Source organism: Myxine glutinosa, chromosome 10, assembly GCF_964187855.1.
Source record: "Myxine glutinosa chromosome 10, kmMyxGlut1.1, whole genome shotgun sequence".
In the NCBI taxonomy this organism is placed as follows: Eukaryota; Metazoa; Chordata; class Myxini; order Myxiniformes; family Myxinidae; genus Myxine; species Myxine glutinosa.
Genome location: NC_136270.1, coordinates 107,779,747 through 107,800,494, shown reverse-complemented (window position 1 = coordinate 107,800,494; position 20,748 = coordinate 107,779,747). Strand labels below are relative to the sequence as shown.

The window sequence follows — 20,748 nt, the reverse complement described above, 5'->3', positions numbered from 1 at the left end:
TTTTTTTGTGGGGGTGAACTTACTTTTCAAGATGTCTTAGAACCAAAAGTTTATTGGAATTATGTTGAAATTATTCTAGATTTTGTTAATGTGACCTTTAAAAGAAACAAAAACCACATTTGACATTTCGAAACAAATAAATTGATCCTTGAAAGTGATGTAAACTGATATCGAACTCAATTCATGGACAGTACTGTGTTAAACTTCTGTACGTTTTCCAGAAGTATCTCTTTATTTTGCACATTAGCCAAATTTCTTTTTAACAAAAACAAAAGTTAAATTATGACTGGGATTACGGACAGTAAAATTACAGTTCAGTACTTCGTGTAACCCCGACGAGCATTCCGGAGAGCACGTAACCGTTGAGGCATGCTGTTCACGAGATTTGCCAAGGTTTGGACAGGAATCGCTTGCCTGCTGCAATTCACGCACAGAGGTCGGCTGCTGGTCCAAGTGGTCGATTTGACGCGTTAATTCTGCCCACAAGTTCTCTATCGGATCCATATCCGGGGACATGGCAGGCCACTCCATATGCTCTACACCACGGTCAGCAAGAAAGTGTTGGATCATGCGAGCACGATGAGGCCGTGCATTGTCATCTTGGAAGACAAAGTTTCCTCGAAAGGCTGCACAAGCAAATGCAATGTTTCTTCCAGAATGGCCCTGTACTTGAACTGGTTCAGGTTTCCATTCAGAACAACCAGGTCAGTTTTGCCCCCTGCATGAAAAGCAGCCCAAACGGTCACCCCACCACCTCCAGCTTCAACTCTTGGGACTATACAATCTTTGTTGTAGGCTTCATGCACTTGTCTGCGCACTCTGACGCGGCCATCTTGACGATAGACCAGAAATCTAGACTCGTCACTGAAGATCACGCGATTCCAGTGTCCTGGCTGCCATTGACGGTGCTCTCTGGCCCACTGCAATTGGCGGTGTTGTCTGGTCAGGCGTGGCTTTCTCAGGGGACGCCTGGCACGATGGCCTGCTTGAACCAGTCGTTGGTTGACTAGCCTTCTGGATACAGGCACATTTGTCAGTTGCTGCCACTCAGCCCTAAGCCGATTAGCTGACTTGGTACGGCCATTGCGGACTAACCGGTGCAGCTGGCGATCATCCCTCCTTGTGCTTCTGCGGGGACGTCCTGGCCTCGGTATTGGAGTCGGGACACCCCTCTGGGCATTTCGTTTCAGGATCTTTGACACCTGACCTTGAGTGATGCCATACTGCCGAGCAATAGCACACTGTTTCATGCCGTAATTTCATAAAGCCACCACTCCATGACAAACAGCATTGTCGAGTTGACGGACCATCTCCAGAGGAAGCGGCAATAACTTTTGGAGACGTGCAGCAGTTGTTTTCCACTAATACAGAATGCAACAACCCTTGTATACCCGACTGTGAAGCCAATCATCAAATGCACCTGTCCGTACATGTTGCCACGCCACCTGTGATATAAACCTGTTGTTGACTTCTTGCTGCGACAGACAATCAGTGACATGGTTCTTTTAACAAAGAAATCACCAAAGTGTAAAAGAAACTCACCAGATTGATATATAGAGTTAAGAAAGTAAACCCAAGTCAAGAAAAAAAAAATATTCCATATTAAATGCCAAGTCTGTATTAGACTATCCCCTTGCACAGTGGGAGATGGAGTTTCGAATCGCTTGTGTGTGACTGTGTGTGTGACTGTATGTGTGTGTGTGTTAGTGACTGTGTGTGTGTGTGTGTGTGTGTGTGTGCGTGCGTGAGTGACTGTGTGTGTGTGTGTGTGCGCGTGCGTGAGTGACTGTGTGTGTGTGTGTGCGTGCGTGAGTGACTGTGTGTGCGTGTGTGCGTGCGTGAGTGACTGTGTGTGTGTGTGTGCGTGCGTGAGTGACTGTGTGTGTGTGTGTGCGTGAGTGACTGTGTGTGTGTGCGTGTGTGAGTGACTGTGTGTGTGTGAATGAGTGACTGTGTGTGTTTGAGTGAGTGACTGTGTGTGTATGAGTGAGTGACTGTGTGTGTGTGAGTGAGTGACTGTGTGTGTGAGTGAGTGACTGTGTGTGTGTGTGAGTGAGTGACTGTGTGTGTGAGTGAGTGACTGTGTGTGTGAGTGAGTGACTGTGTGTGTGTGTGTGTGTGTGTGTGTGTGTGTGTGTGTGTGTGTGTGTGTGTGTGTGTGTGTGAGTGAGTGAGTGGCTGTGTGTGTGTGACTGCGTGTGTGACTGCGTGTGTGACTGCGTGTGTGACTGTGTGTGTGACTGTGTGTGTGACTGTGTGTGTGTGTGTGTGACTGTGTGTGTGTGTGACTGTGTGTGTGTGTGAGTGAGTGACTGTGTGTGTGAGTGAGTGACTGTGTGTGTGTGTGTGTGTGTGTGTGAGTGAGTGGCTGTGTGTGTGTGACTGTGTGTGACTGCGTGTGTGTCTGTGTGTGTGTGTGTGTGTGTGTGTGTGTGTGTGTGTGTGTGTGTGTGTGTGTGTGTGTGTGTGTGTGTCCAGGCCACAACTTTAACCATTTGAACTTTTGTCATTTATTTTTCAACAACCGTTTATTGTGAAAGCTCATGAGGTACCCGTGCTACGCATGGGTGGGGGGCCAGAAGCAAACAGACAATGCAGAAACGGCAAATGCTGAAGCATGAAACCAATAAATTCCACATTCCTGTAGCACGTTCAGTCGCACATCAGACATGGACAGCAAGTTTGTGAAGGACTTCCATGAAAAACGTACCCTTCGCAAACAAACGGGTACGTTTGTTCCATACCCAGTCAATGGCGAATTCAATCATCAATTGATACTTCAACAAAATACTGTTTTAAATGACGGTTGTATTTGGATATTATCAAACCAGCTCATTGCCATAATCTGTCCACTTCCGGATTCGCGGCAGGTTCATAATTCTCATCAAAATCTAAACAGTATTTGTAGAATTTCAATAAAAGCCACATCACTGTTCATTTCGGTAAATATTATTCCATTGTGTTTGGAAAAACTGGAAAACTTGGAAAAACATTACAGCCTATTTTACTCCCAGGAATCCCAGGAATACCCACCCAAAATATCGTTGCGATCGATTGAGCCATTTTCGCGGTACCTTCGAACGGACGGACGGACATTTGGTGAATTATAGTAAGATATGGAGAATGCAAATTATTAAATGTACAATATTTTTTTAACTGCCGTTTTCATCGGTTCGAGTACAAAGCGGATATGGGTGGGCGGTTTTGTAGTTTGACATGCTTTCTCGTTTCGTGTTCGTTTTTCTTAAACTGCAATGTCAATGTCCGAATCAGTCGCAACAGCTGTTCGTGACAGCGGTTTCAAGTGTTACGTTCAACATAGTTGGGCAATGCTGTGCAACACAGTTGCAACCCATTATACACCACGCGACAGAGTTATGTAGAGTTACACTCAGAAATACAGATTGTGGTTTGGATTCCTATGTACATGACGTTTGCACAACTCATTTTCTATTACTCGAAATTATTGCTTCCCTTAAAGGAAATGTGTTTGACTGAGAACCACATTCAGTGACGTAATGGTTAAGAGCGTCCGTTCTTACTCTGGGAGGTTGGTGATTCAAACCCCGGCCAAGTCATATAAAATACTTTTTGTACGTGCTGCTTCCTAGCTTGGCGCTCAGCATTTAAAAGGGTAAAGCACGAACAAACAACGATGGGAAGGCAATGGCAACCTACCTAATATAACTCTTGCTGAGAAATTCCACATTAACATCAACATTAGAGCAAGACCATGACAACATGTTGAGGATACAATGAACGCTCAGCTCCATTGGTTTGAATTGAGACTCTCCAACATTTGTCACTTGATCTTTGTGCGATTTCCATTTTTTTCCTTCCTGAGTTTGCTTTTGTATCCATCTTGTCCACACCGTGTATCCTACCCGACGACTCATTCCTCCCCACATCCTTTATTTGTCCAAAGCTCCCTATATTTTGTCCTGCAACCCTGCTGTTGGTGCATATCCCTCCTCCCCCCAACCCCCTCGGTCCTCCACGAGCTCTTGACTTGGTATATACAGAATCCTTGTTGGTGACTACTATCTTGTTTGACACCAAGTTGCGCAAGTTCCGTGTCGTTGTGCTCAGTTATGCAATGAACTTGCATAAGCCTTGGGTTTAAAGTCAAATTGACAAAGCAATGGGCAATGGGCATGATGTGACAGATGAGAGATTGCTGCAATAGCTCTGACTATGTCTCTAAGTCTATGTCTATGTCTCTCCGAAAAGACCGACTGGAAAACACTCCCATCTTTCTCTTTCTCAACAATCCTCTCCAAGAAGTTCTGTCGCTCAAGCTTTTGGGTCTCACTATCTGCCATGATCTTTCTTGGGAAAACCATATTTCCAAGCTAGCCTCCAAAGCCAGTCGCCGTCTGGGCATCCTCCGTCGTGCGAAGTCCTTCCTTAGCACACCTGAGCTCTTCACCACATACAAGGCTTTCATCCACAGCTCAATGGAATACTGCTCCCCCCTCTGGGCCGGTGCTCCTGCCTCACACCTAGCCCGGCTTCAACCAAAGCTTTCAGAATCATTGGAATCTCCTGCGATGAAACTAACTCCGAGGGCCTTTCACTCACTCACCGCAGGCAGGTTGGTGGTCTTTCTGTCTTCTACCGACTCCTCTCCGGCCTTGCTCCCCCAGCTCTCTCTGTGCTCTGTCCGCCAAATATTCCTACAGGTCGCACAAGATCTGCCTGCAACCCTCTTATGGTTAAACTGCCAAAATCAAGGCTCTCTGCTCATCTTCACTCTTTCATTCCCCTTTTCTCCCACCTCTGGAACAAACTCCCCCACTCCCTTCAATCCCACTCCTCCCTCCAGGTCTTTAAAACAGCTGTTCACCACCATCTCTTATCTTCCCCCATCCAAAACCTTGATCTTATCTACCCCCGCTAATTTTCACCCCAGATACACTTTTTTGAAATTCCAACTTCTTTCCTGTAAGTCCTTGCAGTGTCCATATGTTTTATACCTCTCCCACCACCCCGCAAGCCCTCTCCCTCCCACAGTTCTCTCGATGTCCTTGCTCTCAAATATTGTGCTTGTGTCCGTCCTTCCGCCTCTCTCCCCATCTTGTCTACCGCTCCCCTTATTTTGTGTTTTGTGTGTCGGTATGACTTTTTGTGTGATTAATGTTAGCTCTTTCACGAGCCTCGGTCTTGTATACAAAAAAAAAAAAAAAAAGAAGCTCCTACATCAGGCATATAAGCTATCAAGAAAAAGTCAACAAACTTTTTACTTCGGAATTCAACTTTATGATCCAAAGGTGGTCTTGATCACCAGTGAAGCAAATGTTATATATCTCTGCTGACATACTTTGCAAGAATTACGCAATTCCTCAACAAAAATCCTGTGGGTCCCTGAAAGCACTTTTATGACTTTGTCTTCAAAGAAAATCACTTCCAGCCCTCGAGTTGGGGTTCAATTCTCATTCCAACTATAAACTGTCATTCTGGTGCTTCATAAGTAAGGCACTGGATAAATTGAGTGCAGCGTCCGTTGGAGGGAAGTTAAGCCGATGTTCCAGCTGCTTGCATACACTGGCATACGTTAAAGATCACACAGCGCAGGTACCACAGCTAAATTGCAACTTTCTGCCCCAACCGACAACACCCTGCAATGGAATGGCAAACCGTATAATGTGTTTGGTTCTCATTCATAGGGACGGCTTCAGCAGAAACCAATGCTTAGGAAAGAGTTCTTTTTTTTTTTTGTATACAAGATCGAGGCTCGTGAAAGAGCTAACATTAAACACACAGAAAGACAAACCAACACATAAAACATATAACATGGGGAGCGGTAGACAAGATGGGGAGAGAGGGGGAAGGACACAAACACAACATTTGAGAGCAGGGACATCGAGAGATCTGTGGGAGGGAGAGGGCTTTGAGGGGAGGGGGCATGGGAAGGGGGGTGGGAGAGGTATAAAACATATGGACACTGCCAGGACTTCCAGGAAAGAAGTTGGATTTTCAAACAAGGTGGATCGACGTATCTATGGTTAAAGCCAATGATTTTGCAGCTTGTTTTAAATACTCTACCTTTATTTGATTTAAAAAAATATGTTGAAAAACTTATTTCCATCCCAATTTATCCGAACGATTACACCCGCTTCCTACGGGAATGGCAGGGGGGTCGTGTTATCCATATTATTGCCAATTATTATTGCTATTGTTTATATTAGTTATGCACCTGACACCCTTTGACCTCTCACTGTTTTAAGTGTGCAGTGGTAGCCACCTGTGCCCTCCGGTAACAGAATAACATAATGCAGGGGATCATGGGATCTTTGAATTTCACTGACCCTCTGTATTTCACCATGTCGGAGTTGCAGCACTACATCACAGGAATGGCCTTCATCTTCCCCAGGCAGGATTGCAGCAACCCTATGACGCTTTGTTAGACCAACGCAATTAGCATATAATGTGTCAAGAACAGTAGCGACTGTTTCAAAAGGTAATCGTACGCGTTTGTGGTTTATAATATTTTTGAGGTGCCCCATGAAACTCCACGATGAGCTATTTATTCGATATGCTAACACGGAGTTTGTCCAATGAGGAAACATCCCTTGAGGAGTGGGGATGTTATCAGTATTATTATTGTTTTGTGATCACATTAATAGTATAGTATCATTATTACCCCCACCAGAGGAGAGGGTATTGCATTTGAGTCCGTTTGTCTGTCTGTTTGTCCGCACAGAATAAATATGATTTTCTCTGCAACAGTTGGTCCGAATGACAGGAAATTTTCACCATAGGTGCACCTCCTCCTGTGTAATTTTTTAATGATAATTATGATGCCGTGCATCACGTGGTACAGGCGCCATCTTGGAAAAACCGAAAAACTTTGCAGCTCCATATCTCCAAAAGCACTGCATAGAAAAAAATTGAGAAATGGCTCATTGTAAAGAACTCTCCATGTGGAATAACATGTTAATGATGATGTCATAGGTGCCTCCATTATGATGTCATAAATCGAAAAGTACAAAACTTTATCCGATGAAGATGAAATTTCTTCAGCGTAATCCAAGAATAAATTGGTGGTGAAAGAAAAAATAATGATGACATCATCGGTCACGTGATTCGGCCGCCATATTTGTTTTAACACAAAAGCCTTTAAAAAACACTAAAAACACGTCCTGGCGAGGGTCTGCAATCTTTGATTGCACTTTCTTCTTCTTGTTATTATTAGCCCGTCCCCGTGTAGAGGAAGACGGGGTTTTGCAATCACTTGTCTGGGCCATAACTTCTGATCTGGGCATTTGAGATTTTTCATCAAATTTTCAGCAAGGTTTTATGATGACAATATGGAGAAGAAAAATTAATAATTTGGTCAAAACGTCAGCATCATCTGAAATCAACTTTCATCCAATTGACCTGAAATTTTAATTTACCATTTGAGTTTTGTCATCAAATTTCCAACATAGCTATATTATGAAAACATGGAGAAGTCAAATTAATAATTTGGTCAATAGGTCAAAGGTCACCATCACATAAAATCGTCAATTTTCATGACGCTGATTGAAATTTTAACCTGAAATTTTTACGTCAACCTGAAATTTTAAGAATTTGCATATTGGGTCACTGCATTGGTTCACCAATCAAAAACGAGAAGCTTATGGTTTTTTTTAGATCAGAAGGTCAAAGGTCAAGGTTGCATAAAATCGTCAATTTTCATTTTGTATTTTTCTTTAAACCGTTGTCATGTTTCTCATACGAAACAAGAAAAAGAGCAATCAGAGATTGCAAACCATCTCCAGGATGTATTTTCAGTGCTTTTGAAAGCTTTTGTGTTAAAACAAATATGGCGGCCGAACCACGTGACCGATGATGTCATCATTATTTTATTTTTTCTCCACCAATTTATGCCGACATGACGCTCAATAAATTTCATCTTGATCGGATGAAGTTTTGTACTTGTCGAATTATGACGTCATAATGGAGGCACCTATGACAACATCATCAACATATTTTATTCCCCATGGAGAGTTCTTTACAATGAGCCATTTCTCAATTTTTTCTATTCAGCGCTTTTCGAGATATAAAGGTGCAAAGTTTTTCGATTTTTCCAAGATGGCGGCCGAACCACGTGGAACCAAGTCATAATTATCATTAAAAAATTATACAGGTGGAGTTGCACCTATGGTGAAAATTTCCTGTCAATCAGACCAACGGTTGCAGAGAAAATCATATTTATTCTGTGCGGACAAACAGGTAAACAAACAGACAAACAAACGGACTCAAATGCAATACCCTTTCCTCTGGCAAGGGTAACAAGAAGACGCCTGAATCAGACAAAGCGGACGTGGACGGGCATGCTTTTTCAAATTATTTGCAGTTACTTTTTTATTAAAAGCAGCCTTGGAAAAAGGCCACAATAAGCTATTTATACACCTTAACATGGATTTTGCCAAAGTCGGAAAGCCCTCTTGTGGAGGGGACAAATGAAGTTGCTACCACCTCCGCCGTGTGACGCTTTGTCCTCCTGTCAAGTTTGGTCGAATGTATCACGGCCGAATGTATCACGATCAAACAGACGGACAGACAGACAGACACAAAATTTAGTATGAAGGTCGCCCCACAAAGTAATTCAAATAATATGCACAGCATGTAACAGCTCAATAGTATTCATGACGCTGCAAATGCCGTTGACAGCGATGTGTTGCGAGTGTCAGGGAGGAATTAACGCCTCCATTGTTCTGAATGACAGTTTTTCAAACTACCGTCGTTAAGCTAGCTTTCTGTTGTACTCCAAATTGACTTATCGATGAATGAAAGAAAAAGAAAAATGGCGAAAATTATCCAATTGGACTTGTTCGCTGAAAAATACGGCACATGGTCATAGATGGTGATATTATAAGGTGTAGAACATACATGGTTGGTGCAAGGCCGCGCTTCAGGTCCAAAAGCAGTAGGAAGGTGCAGGGCACGAAACGGAGGCACATGGCCATGCTTGAGAATATCATTCAACCAGTGGATGGTAACACAGCGCTTCCCTTCACGTAGAGCCTGCTAGGACACATACATTGTTAAATGCCACCTGCAGATCCCCCCAGGAAAATAAAAATGGTGACTAATCAGGAATAATTGACAAGACCTGTTTGAAGGTTGCCGAGGTTTGGCTTTCACACAGCAGGTGTGTGCAACGAGGTGAAAGAACCGAGTCAACAAGACCACCATTTTGGTGAATTACCTGTTGGTATGGACACACATAAATATCAAGTAGATCAGTAATAAATTTTGACACAAAGTTAGGTTTGAAAAAGTGGTAAATGGTATTGGATTTTGCAGCATGTGGCTAGTTAAATGAAAGCACAAAGAATACCAAAGGTTATACTGTGGTACAATTCTCTGCAGTGCAGTGTACCAAATGCATCGTAATGCCTAATGAGTCGCACCTTCTTCCACGTGCCAATCAGCTGCTTGTCCAAGACCCGCTCTGGGTAATCGGCAAAGGCAAACATGCAGCCAAGCAAGTAGCAGGCTGGGGGAGCTGTGGGGTGGCGAGACCAGTGTGGGATCTGCAATGTCCACAGGTGGACAGAATGGCCTTCTAAATGTCCAGCCATGCTACTTATAGCAACGTTAGTAGTGGAGTATAGCTAATGAATAATAAATTGTTTAACAAAAGAGTACGGTATATCGGACAGATGTTAGACGGCACGGAGTGTTGGAACTCACCTTCCGTGATGCAATCACGAGATTGCGGGGGTAGGCTATCTTGATCTCTGGCGTTTAAATATGACGATTCGAGGGATCTGGCCTCGCTGGGACGCAAGTCCAGGGCTCGTGTTGGCACAGACATGCTTTGGAGCACCTAAAATGATGTACAAAAGTACAATTGCAAACACAAAGCAAATAGCTCTCAGCAAAGAAGCAAAGCTAAAAAACCCCAATTTTTTTTTTTTTTTAAGTATGTTTATGTAGCAGACAAATACTCAACAAGTCAAATGGCATGTAACTCGTTTAAAATTTGAAAAAGAATGGAAAATTATTTAAATAAATAAGAAGCAGAAGATTCTTTCTGAACACAGGTTGTCCCCAAATCAATTGTGAACTAGAATCCTAACTTGGAAAAGGTGATGTCACCGAGTTTATTAATGAGGCCAAAATGAACAGACTTAGACAGAAAAATAAAAGCACATATTCTCATTGTGAGAACGCAGATTTCAGGATAAGTAAGCGGTAATCTGAAAAGAATGTGACATGCATTTGAACGAAGGACCAAGTGCACAAGCTCAGACGAGTTTTGTCGAGTTCTATATACTCACATGTGCTACGTTTGAAAGCCTCGAGGAATGTTGTACTTCAGCACTATTTGTGATATTCCGCAGCGTGCGCACCATTGGGCTCATTACTCCAAAATCTGTGCCTAGGGAGGTCCGGCCCATCAATGACCCACTGGTCCTTCCATCCACACCTGCACAAAAAGCTCTAGCACCGCTTCCAGCGGGCACCATTGTAGGAGAACCCAAATTAGACATTATTACACCCTGGAGTCTCAACTCAGCAGGAAGATCAGGAACAGCAGGTAAGCGAGGGCAAGACAAGATAGAGTTGTTCTGTGGGGTGAGTGCAGGGGTCCTTGGTAGTGGTAAATTCAAACCGTGAAGTGAAGGAACACGTGCTCCTGTAAGTAAGGCTAGGTGTGCCTGCAAGGTTGTGGTCCTGCTCTGCAAAGGCTGTGCAGGAAGCAAGCCACTTGGCTGAGCAGCAGGGGATTGGGTGGCCAGTGCAGAGAGGCAAGGAGAAGCTTTAAAACAGGTCAGCGACCTGTGTGACATGGTCTCCGAGAAGGAACTTGGAGATCCTTCTGGAACCCGAGTCGGGCTTGAATGGCCAGAGCTGGAATCATCGGAGGAGAAATGCATTGGAAGGCACGCACTTGCAACTCGCCTTCTTTCCGCAGCAGCTGCCGACAAAACGTGGCGCATCTGCTGCTCTAGCTCCTGCTTTCTCATGTCTTGCTCCATGTTGTCCCCTTCTTCAGTCTCCTCCTCTTCCTCCTCCTCCTCCTCCTCCTCCTCTTCTGAGTGCATCTCTGCATCTCCGTTTTCGGTCATCCCATCAGGCAATGGTTGAACAACCAGCCGAGGGTGGTATGACCCTTCCGCCAGCCGGCCTTTAGCTGAAACGCTGTCCAGCACCCAGTCTGGAGTCACAATTTTGATCCTGGATGCATGCTTCAGCGCGCATTCATACTTCACCTATCATGAGAGAAAAGGATGAGCCAATTTGAAGTGGAAAAATATGAAACAGGTGAACACAGGTAGACAATGCAAGTTGTTCAAAAATATCAACAAATACTAAGTCTCACACAGTCAAAACTATTTTCTTCCAATCATTAAAGGGAAGCAACTCAAATTTAAAAAAAGTATAAACTACAAGCAAACCAATGCAAAATGCCAACCATCCCTTCCTCCCCCTATCTACTTTGAATATTGTAAATAAAACATAAAAATAAGAAAATGTGTAATTTACAGTGTATGGGTTTGATATAACTTCAGTTTTTCGGAACGCATCCAATGTAAATCATCGACTTGCTTTATACACATCGTTTAAAGTAGATAAAGACGGATGTTTCATTTCATAATCTCACGAGATTCCCATAATTCCTCGGACAAAGACCATTGTAATGACACGGGTTTTATAGTCCCTGGTAGAGTGAGTATAGTCCCTGGTATAGTCCCTGGTAAACGCTCTAGCAGGGAAAATGGCCTAAAAACGATCATTCATTCATTCATTGTAGAGTCATTTAAGAGGAAATAGTCAGAAACAGACTGCTCATTCAATCGCTCCCAAATTTTTTTAATAATAACCCGGGTTTGAAGCTAAAACATATGACAGCTCCAAAGATGTATATGGCTTCACAGAGCACCAATATGGCAGTCGTATGATGTGCTATCATCTGTGGAATGAATGTTACACACAAATGGGTGGGAAAACCCACGTATTTTTTTTATATCAGATAGATGTATACAATGAATGAATGAATGAATGATCGTTTTGAGGCCATTTTTCCCCGCTAAAGCGGGGGTTAGCCTTGCGGGCCCCATGACAATCATGGTTCCCTGTTTGAGGCAATGTTTTTATGGCCGGATGCCCTTCCTGACGCCAACCCTGAGTCACCTCTTACGATTAACAGGGATACGGTGCACCTATTCTAAACCGGGGTACACACCGTGATCATTCATCCCAGCAAGCTGGTACTCAATTTGCCGACCTCGGAAGGATGACAGGCTGAGTCAACCCCCTTGGTGTTAATTCAGCGATCGACTGGGATTCGAACTCAGGATCCTAGGATCCCTAGCCGGCACCCGAACCACTAAGCCAACACCAGTGTCAAATTCTAAAATCATCATACAGTATTTCTAAACACCAAAGATATTGCAACATATTTCTCAACAGCAAAGAAAATAAAATTTCCTCAGCAATCATATTGCTTATACACTGCCTGGGTTAAAAAAAAATTCTCTGATTGAAATTGTTTTTATAATTTTCCTGCAGGTTTGGGTTAATTTGAAGCAACTTTTACTTAATTTTTTTCTCTTCAAGGAAAATTTACACATTTCAGGGTGGGACAATCGGCATTGATCTATTATATGTATACATATGCGCGCGTGTGTGTGTGTGTGTGTGTGTGTGTGTGTGTGTGTGTGTGTGTGTGTGTGTGTGTGTGTGTGTGTGTGTGTGTGTGTGTGTGTGTGTGTGTTAAGTGTAATTGAACTCAGGTTTAGCCATATCCCTCAATGGTGAAGAGGCACTTAAAAGATTCTCAGATCTGGAGGCGGATATTCACCAAAATCAAATTATTTCTTCATTGTCACACCCCCAACCTCTCCACCAATTTTTCATCCGAATCTGTCCATCACATTTCGATTTTTCACAGTTTACACAGACAACCCGACGGACAAACAGACAGAGACGGGGTTAAAAAACAACCTCTGTCCACCTCAGGTGGTGGAGGTAAAAATAGACAGCTTACCCCAGTGGGCTGCGGTACCACAAGATGAGAGCAGTTTTTGTTGAGAACCAACTGGCAGGCACCTCCATAGAAGGTCAGCATAGCCCAGAGTGCACTGCGGTCTTCGCTTGAGATCTAGACATGATGTACGAAAGTACATTCAATGAGGCAAGCTGACTTCTTTTTTCTTTTTTTTTCTTTTTTTACAAAGTAGTAACAACTTGTATGCGTGTAGTCGTACCAAGGCTACTGGGAAAGAATGTAAACAAGAGGTAACCCAGAAAGTGTAAGGTGCTTGCAAGGGGCCCGACTCGGGTTTCCCTTGTGCTCCAACAATGGACTCGTGACCAAAATGTCGGCTTCACATGGTTGTGCTTGACATTTATATGCCAACATTCAAATGATAAAGCCTGCTGTTGGAATTCTTTACCAACACAGAACGACACGAGCCTTGACAAAGACAAACATTCCCTTGCATTTAATTAAGGGTACAACCAAAGCAGGATAAAAAAGGTATGAATGGGGCTTATCCTAACTTGCCCAATTATATATACTAGGGCATGCCCGTACGTGGGTGCAATGCCCGTACGTGGGTACGTGGGTACGTGGGTGCGAGTACGGTGACAATCCCCCCCCCCCTCTATTTACATGAAATGGTTTGGTCCATGAAATGTTTTGGTTCATTCGCAACGCCAAAGCGAACGGCGAACGCTTTACATGAAATGGTTTGGTCCATGAAATGTTTTGGTCCATTCGCAACGCCAAAGCGAACGGCGAACGGCTTGCGAGTACAGTGACAATCCCCCCCCTCTATTTACATGAAATGGTTTTAATTAGTTTTAAAACATAGTTTAACGCCAACATAGCGGCAACATAGTTTGCCCAACGTGAAATAAATGAATACGCTCTCAAATGTGCCGTCCGAGGCAGAGTGTGGTTCGCCACGTTCGTGGGCACACTAGCGCGATAGCTCGCTGCTCTCTGATTGGTTGAATCGTTTTTTGGACATAGCTCGGTAAGTACTTGTCCGATTAATATGAAACCTTGAAAAGGCACATCCTCGGGTCCCCCAGCAATATACCTGGCAAGTTTAAAAGTATATCGGACCCGTGGTTGTCGAGAAACAGCGGTCACAGACAAACAAACAAACAAACACACATACAGAGATTACTGGAATTATAGATACTAGGGCATGCCCGTACTATATATATGCCCGTACTATATATCTATCTAAAATTATATCCCCCCCCCTCTATTTACATGAAATGGTTTGGTTCATTCGCAACGCCAAAGCGAACGGCGAACGGCTTGCGAGTACAGTGACAATCCCCCCCCCTCTATTTACATGAATGGTTTGGTCCATTCGCAACGACCACAGAACCCCCCCCCTCATGCAATGGTTTGGTCCAAAGCGAACGGCTTCCGGAGTTTGGTAAAGCAATCGCCATCGCGTGCACAAACGCGCAGGAAAGCGAATGAATCGCAAATTCGTTTTTATTAGTGATACGAATTGAATTGGGAGAAATTGGGAGATGAATGAATTGGGAGAAATAATGCGCATAAGAAATCGAATTACGTACCGTAATGGCGGTCAGCTCGTAACGCGCTCAGCTCCGCTCGTGCTCGTCTCACATCGGCCACGCCTACGCAACAAAGCGTTCTGTGATTGGCTGCCGGAAAGCGTGCTGCCGGACAGTCGTCACTGTCCGGAAGTTCGCAAATCGCAGTTAGGATGAATCGTTTTAATTTAATCGCAGTTTGAATTCGTTTTAAAACATAGTTTAACGGCAACATAGTTTTCCAACGTGAAATAAATGAATACGCTGTCAAATGTGCCGTCCGAGGCAGAGTCCGATCGCCACGTTCGGCACACGTGATAGCTCGCTGCTCTCTGATTGGTTGAAGCGTTTTTTGGACATAGCTCGGTAGGTACTTGTCCGATTAATTTCAAACCTTGAAAAGGCACATCCTCGGGTCCCCAGCAATATACCTGGCAAGTTTCAAGTATATCGGACCCGTGGTTGTCGAGAAACAGCGGTCACAGACAAACACACAGACAGACACACAGAGATTACTGGCATTATAGATAGATTACTGGCATTATAGATAGATATATATATATATATATATGTATAATATATATATATATATATATATATATATATATATATATATATATATATATATATATATATACGTGCGTGTGTGTGTGTGTGTTTTGGCGAAATGTTTGTTTTTTTGTTTGTTTGTGACCCTATTCCTCTAAGCTCCCCAGGTTAATTGGCATGAAACATCATATGCCAACATTTTTTAACCACGATGCACCTAAGTAGGGGTTTTAAAGTTATTTTCTCACAAGTCATAACTTATAAACACCCGAGCCACCACCTGTCGCTATGATCTCCGAGGGTAGACCCATATATTCAATGCTTATAAAAAGCCCAAATGTTTTCGGATTTCAACTCGGAAACCAGTATAATTGGTGAGATGGTGAGCTCCGATCATATAATATGCCAGTAGATGTGAAAAATAACTTAATCGAGACGTTACCATGATTGGTAAGATTGGCGAAAAAGCAGCCAGGTGATCTTTCAAATGTACTAATGATTAATCATCGAGCTGCGGCGAGCCCGAGCTGCGGCGTCGGGACGATACATTCATTGTACGGTCACATCACGCACTTACGGGCACGCCCATGGGCCCATGGGCACGCCCATGCATGCATGGGCGAAGACATTTTTTTTTTTTTGGCAAGGAACGGGCACCCACGTACGGGCACGTCCTAGTCATTCAAAAACCAGGAATAGTAAAAAAAAAAATTTTTTTAAACAACCAAAACCGATTTAAAGGTCATTTTACTGCTCATCCAACGACACAACGCTCAAGGGTGAAAAAAAAAAGTTTGTGGAAGAAAACGTTCCCATCTTAGCTAGCTTCAAAAGATGAAAGATGTCCCTGTTCTCAAATGTTGTACTTGTGTGCTTCCCCCTCTCCCCATCTTGTCTCCCGCTCCCTTTATTTCGTCTTATGTGTCCGTTTGTTTTGTTGTTGTCATTAATGTTAGCTCTTACACGAGCCTTGATCTTGTATACAAAAAAAAAAAAAAAAAAAAAAAAGATACACACCTCCCAAATATACATCCTATAGTTTAAAACGAACGATTTTGATCTGTATACCTATATGGACATTTCGAGAGGGTGTTCCAATTATTGTCTGACAATAAAACAGATTTTGAACATCTTATTTAATCAAGGGTGATCGTGATGACCTAGGGTGATCCAAGGGTGCTGTTGGTGCATTTTTAACCAAGGCCGTTATAAATTCCCATCAGCTGTAGTTTCAAAATTACAAGTCATACAGATTAAACAGATACATTAAGTTAAAAACAGATCAGCCACACATTCAATGATACAAGTCAGAAGGGCAAAAAACGAGATTTTGGGTCTTTACGGCATGCGTGGGGCAGCTTTACCATCATAAACTAGGGTAGATCCACAAACACAATGCCTGTCGTGCAACCCACGTGCCGCCATCTCCAAGCAACCACATGCGTACGTGTAAACCTCCAACAACCACGTCACAATAAGGCGAATTGTTTTGCTATTTATTTGTGACCTTTCTGCTTTGAGCTCCCAAGGTTAATTGCAACGAAACTTTCTACAATCAGATTTTTAACCACAATGCACCTGAATAGGGGTTTTAAACGGTCATGAGGAGGTCACTTGGTCCGTTATTTTGCAGTGTTGCACTCCTGAGTTAATTTTTTTACTACAGCTTCACTGTTTCACACCATTTAAACCCCATTAGACCAATTACACCCTTTAACACCCCCCCCCCCCCCCCCCCATACACATTTAGACACATTTAAACATATACACCTTCTTCGATACTTTTCAGATCTATTGACTTTTTAAGAGCATTTGGAGAATCTAAGACCATTTGGACACTTATGACCCCTTTTGTTCTTTCAGACCCTGAAAACAGTTTGGACACCTTAGAAAATCGAAAAAAAATCCAAAAGTAATTGGTTTTTCCGACCTTTTCCGTGCACTATTTGCTTTACATCACAAGTTGTAATGATGAATTGAAACTGATATCTCAAAGCAAAACCAAGGCTGAAAAGTGAAACTGAAACTCCTGATGTATGAATCATCGATTGGGAAACCAGAATGAAATGTTGTGAGATATACCGAATGGAAATTGGCAAAATCAAAGCTGTGGGGAGTATAGAGAGAAGGGGGAGGTCAGGGATCGAAGAAACCACATGGAAAAGAATTGGTGCCTGGAGGTGGTCGGTTTGGTATGGAAAGAACTTCGGTGATCATCCGTCAGGCGGTAGGCCCAAAATGTGCCTAAATCCGTTTCCCAGCCGAGCACTACCAAGCAGTACCAAGCAGTACTTTAGAGGTACAATCAACATGGATTGGAAATATTCACTGGTGGAATGGAATGGTTGTCGAGGTTACCAGCTGCAACCATTGCTATATCTGCTCATTGAATATTTACACTGATTTCCCATTTATATTAACAAACACTCCAAAAAAAATTGCTCATTTAAGGCGAGACATCTACGAATCCACATCAGCGACAGGTGCCTTTCTAGTATTTCATATTTGTGAAGAAATACTCAAAAAACAAGAAAACTTAGAGCAAGACCTATACAGCGAGGTCTCATTATATTACCTTTATCATGAAATCAAGTAAATCACAAAACAAGAAGGGGGTGAGGGGTGCACATAGTTCTTTGTTGTGTAACCATCGTGGATATTTTGTGCGTCAAATTAGAAGGTGAAGGCAAGACAGTTGGAGAGTGTAGTGAGCCACATGTCCCATGCATTCCTTGTTTCTCTCACTTTTTCCCCCTCACATTAGTTAGGTCCAAAACTTCAATTCCGTGACCATTTTCTGGCTTGTAAGGTTTGACGATTGATTTGACTTCTATTGACATTTTATAACAAAAATAGCCTCTATGTCCCTCCCAAAAATCCCAGCATTTTTCGCCAGAGGCCCGAATCCAAGATGACCGCCGGCACTATCTTGAAAAATTAAGTTTTGAACCAGAACACCTAGAATCACGTACAAAGACACTTTTTTGGGTAATTTGACCACGAGGATTCCGAATCTGACATTAGTTTGACGTTATGACATTATTTTGACCCAGAAATCCAAGATGGCCACCATCCAGTAGAGCAAAAATGCAACTTTTGTACTTAAACATGTTAAAGAAACTACCTCCATAAGGATATCTTGCAGTAAAGTAATTGATGATTGCATGACAAGTAAACTCATTACACTTCAAAATAAGCTATTTTTAATAGCTGTGACTTGAACAGTTTTCAAATGAAGTAATTAATCAATATGACCTTTAATTATATGATTAGTCCGAATCAGAGCATTCTGCTTCACTAGAATCTGAATCATCAGATTCCGATGAATCTCCCTGCCTTTGTACATCATCATCTCGCTCCTCATTCCCCTCCTGGCTCTCATCTTCCTCACTCTCTTCAGCTGGCCCTGGTGCAGGTAGATGTGTCGGGAGAGCAGGTTGCGTGTGGCGGACAGGGCGACAGCGACCACCCACCAGCTCCCAGCCATGTCCGAGTGGCGAGGGGTGGTGTTTCTTGGAGGGATGACGCACAAGATATGCCAAGTAGTTTGCTCGGAGGCAGTGTTGGCGTAGGCTGTCTGCATCTGGAGGGAGACGGATAAATGATTTGTTTTTCAGTGTCTTCCACTTTGCTGCACGGGCCTCAGCCATGGTGCTACTCTTTTCGTCGCCATAGATGACATGTCGTGTGAACTGGAAGAGCTCCTCTCGCACCTCCTCCTCAAGGTCAAGGCTATCTCCACACAGCGAGAGCTGCCGTCGAGCCACAGGGCTCTTCGCCACCCGGTCATACACCAACTTCTTACCCTTGCCATAGAAGCCTGAGTTGGCATCACAGCCTGTCATACAGTGCAGCTGCACAATACAGTCTGCCATCTCGTCATTAACCAGGCCATGACATAAGATAGTCTCCTTCTTCCTCTTGATACAGAGCTTTCCGGGCAGCTGCTGCGAGATGACTGCTGCCGCAACATAGGCATCGGTATCAGCGGTATCAGCGGTATCAATGACAACAGGGCCACTGTAGCCTGATTCACGCAGAACTGCGTAAGCAGAAAAGAGGACAGTATCAGCCTCAGACTGGTCAAAGCTGTAGTTCTCCATTGGTTGCTGGGTTGACAAATTGGTGCAGTGGGAGCCAACAGAGTAGACAATCTCTGCATCAACACTCTCTGCAAGGTCTGTCAGGTAGGTGCATATCAGCTTTTGCATCCGCCCCTTGTTGCTGACGCTACATAGAAGTGTTTTGAATGCTTGGGCAGAAGGGAAGGGGTCATTCAATTTCATGTAGGTGTTGGGTATATGTGCCTTACCCTGTACCCGCAGGTCTCGCTCGTCATCTTTAGTAGAGTATGGTGTGTCATATGGGTCATTCACACAGAAGATACGTTCAGCATCACCATGGCGGGCAAGGATGATGGAAGACACCTTGTGGACATAGTCTGACCACTTGTATGGGGTGCCATGTTGCGTCTGTCGATCCTCTGCTGATGGAGTTGCCATCCTCCAAATCATGCCCATGTCGATGAGAGCGGTGTAGGGTTCCTGCAGATCTACAGATTGCAGAGAGAGTTTCTGGATGAGCTTACTCTTCTGTGTCTTCCTGTATGTTCCGTTGGAGTTGAATAAAGCCACACACTCCTCAACAACACGATGTTCCAGCAACTCAGTGAGGTCCACAAGATGACTGACCTCAACCAGGTTGATCACTGCCTTGAGAGCATTCTGCTCCATTTCAGCAGCTCTCGTTTTGAGTTCCTCCCTGGGCTTCTCCGTGTCTGGCATCTTGGCAAATGTCAAGCGTTTACTCAGAGGGACAGGTGCATGAAGGGAGCTCTTCCTCCTCTTCTAGCTCCTCGACTCTTGGCGGCCATGGGATGGGTTTGATTGACTTGACATCATCCTTGAGCCGCTTAGCCACATTGTGCACCAGTTGTTCACTGCCAACACCGATGGCAGAGAGTGCTGCTTCAACATATGAACCACTCCCAGACGTGTCATAGACTAGGTCGCTCTGGTTTCTCTGAGGGCGGGAGTGGAAGCCGATCTTGCCCTCAAACTCCCGGGTCAGGATATCTTTGATAAAGGATGACTTGATGCTGGATGTTGAGAAGCCATACCGAGATATGATAGAGCTGTAGTCTTTGAGGAGGCTCTGTAGTGACCTTAGCTCACGTTCCTCAAAGATAACTGTTCTGATGTGGTCAAAGAAGATAGTCTGAGCCTCACGGAGATTGACATTGTGCATGCGTGGGAGTTTGTCATCTTCACTCATTTTCTGGTAACTACGCACATATTTCAACCAGCATTTGTTGTGATATCTGATCTAAATCGCATATGGGTCATCAGCTGCATAATCGATCACACAGTTGATTCTGTCTCGCATGCTCTGATCTTCGAGGACCACCGTGTGACTCTTGAACGTTGCCCATGCATTATCATACGAAATCAGGGACAGCTTTGATTCTGGGTGCTTTGCCGACTCCGGTTTAAAGCACCAGACACATTTTGTTTTTTCATGTATCAGCCCTTCTACACTTGATCGCAGCCGCTTGGTAGGTGGAGAAGCAGCCGGGGGGAAAGCCTCAGACATGGACGAAGACTGAGATTGGCATTCCTTGACTTCTCGTTTTTTCTGTCTTGTCTTGGCCTGCTCCAGTTTATTAGCATTCCA

General features: G+C 43.8%; 1 protein-coding gene across 2 annotated transcripts in view; it reads right to left on the bottom strand.

Annotated features, from left to right (window-relative positions):
• The window catches only part of PAXIP1 (PAX interacting protein 1), a 59,420-nt gene that overhangs the window by 23,947 nt on the left and 14,725 nt on the right, over positions 1-20,748 (bottom strand). For both annotated transcript variants that reach the window (XM_078785983.1, XM_068126297.2), the window contains exons 5-10: positions 12,989-13,102; positions 10,275-11,210; positions 9,685-9,820; positions 9,402-9,496; positions 9,101-9,196; positions 8,878-9,012 (exon numbers count right to left, since the gene is read on the bottom strand). In XM_078785983.1, the coding sequence (XP_078642109.1) occupies positions 8,878-9,012; positions 9,101-9,196; positions 9,402-9,496; positions 9,685-9,820; positions 10,275-11,210; positions 12,989-13,102 (1,512 nt within the window). The remainder of the gene's footprint in view (positions 1-8,877; positions 9,013-9,100; positions 9,197-9,401; positions 9,497-9,684; positions 9,821-10,274; positions 11,211-12,988; positions 13,103-20,748) is intronic.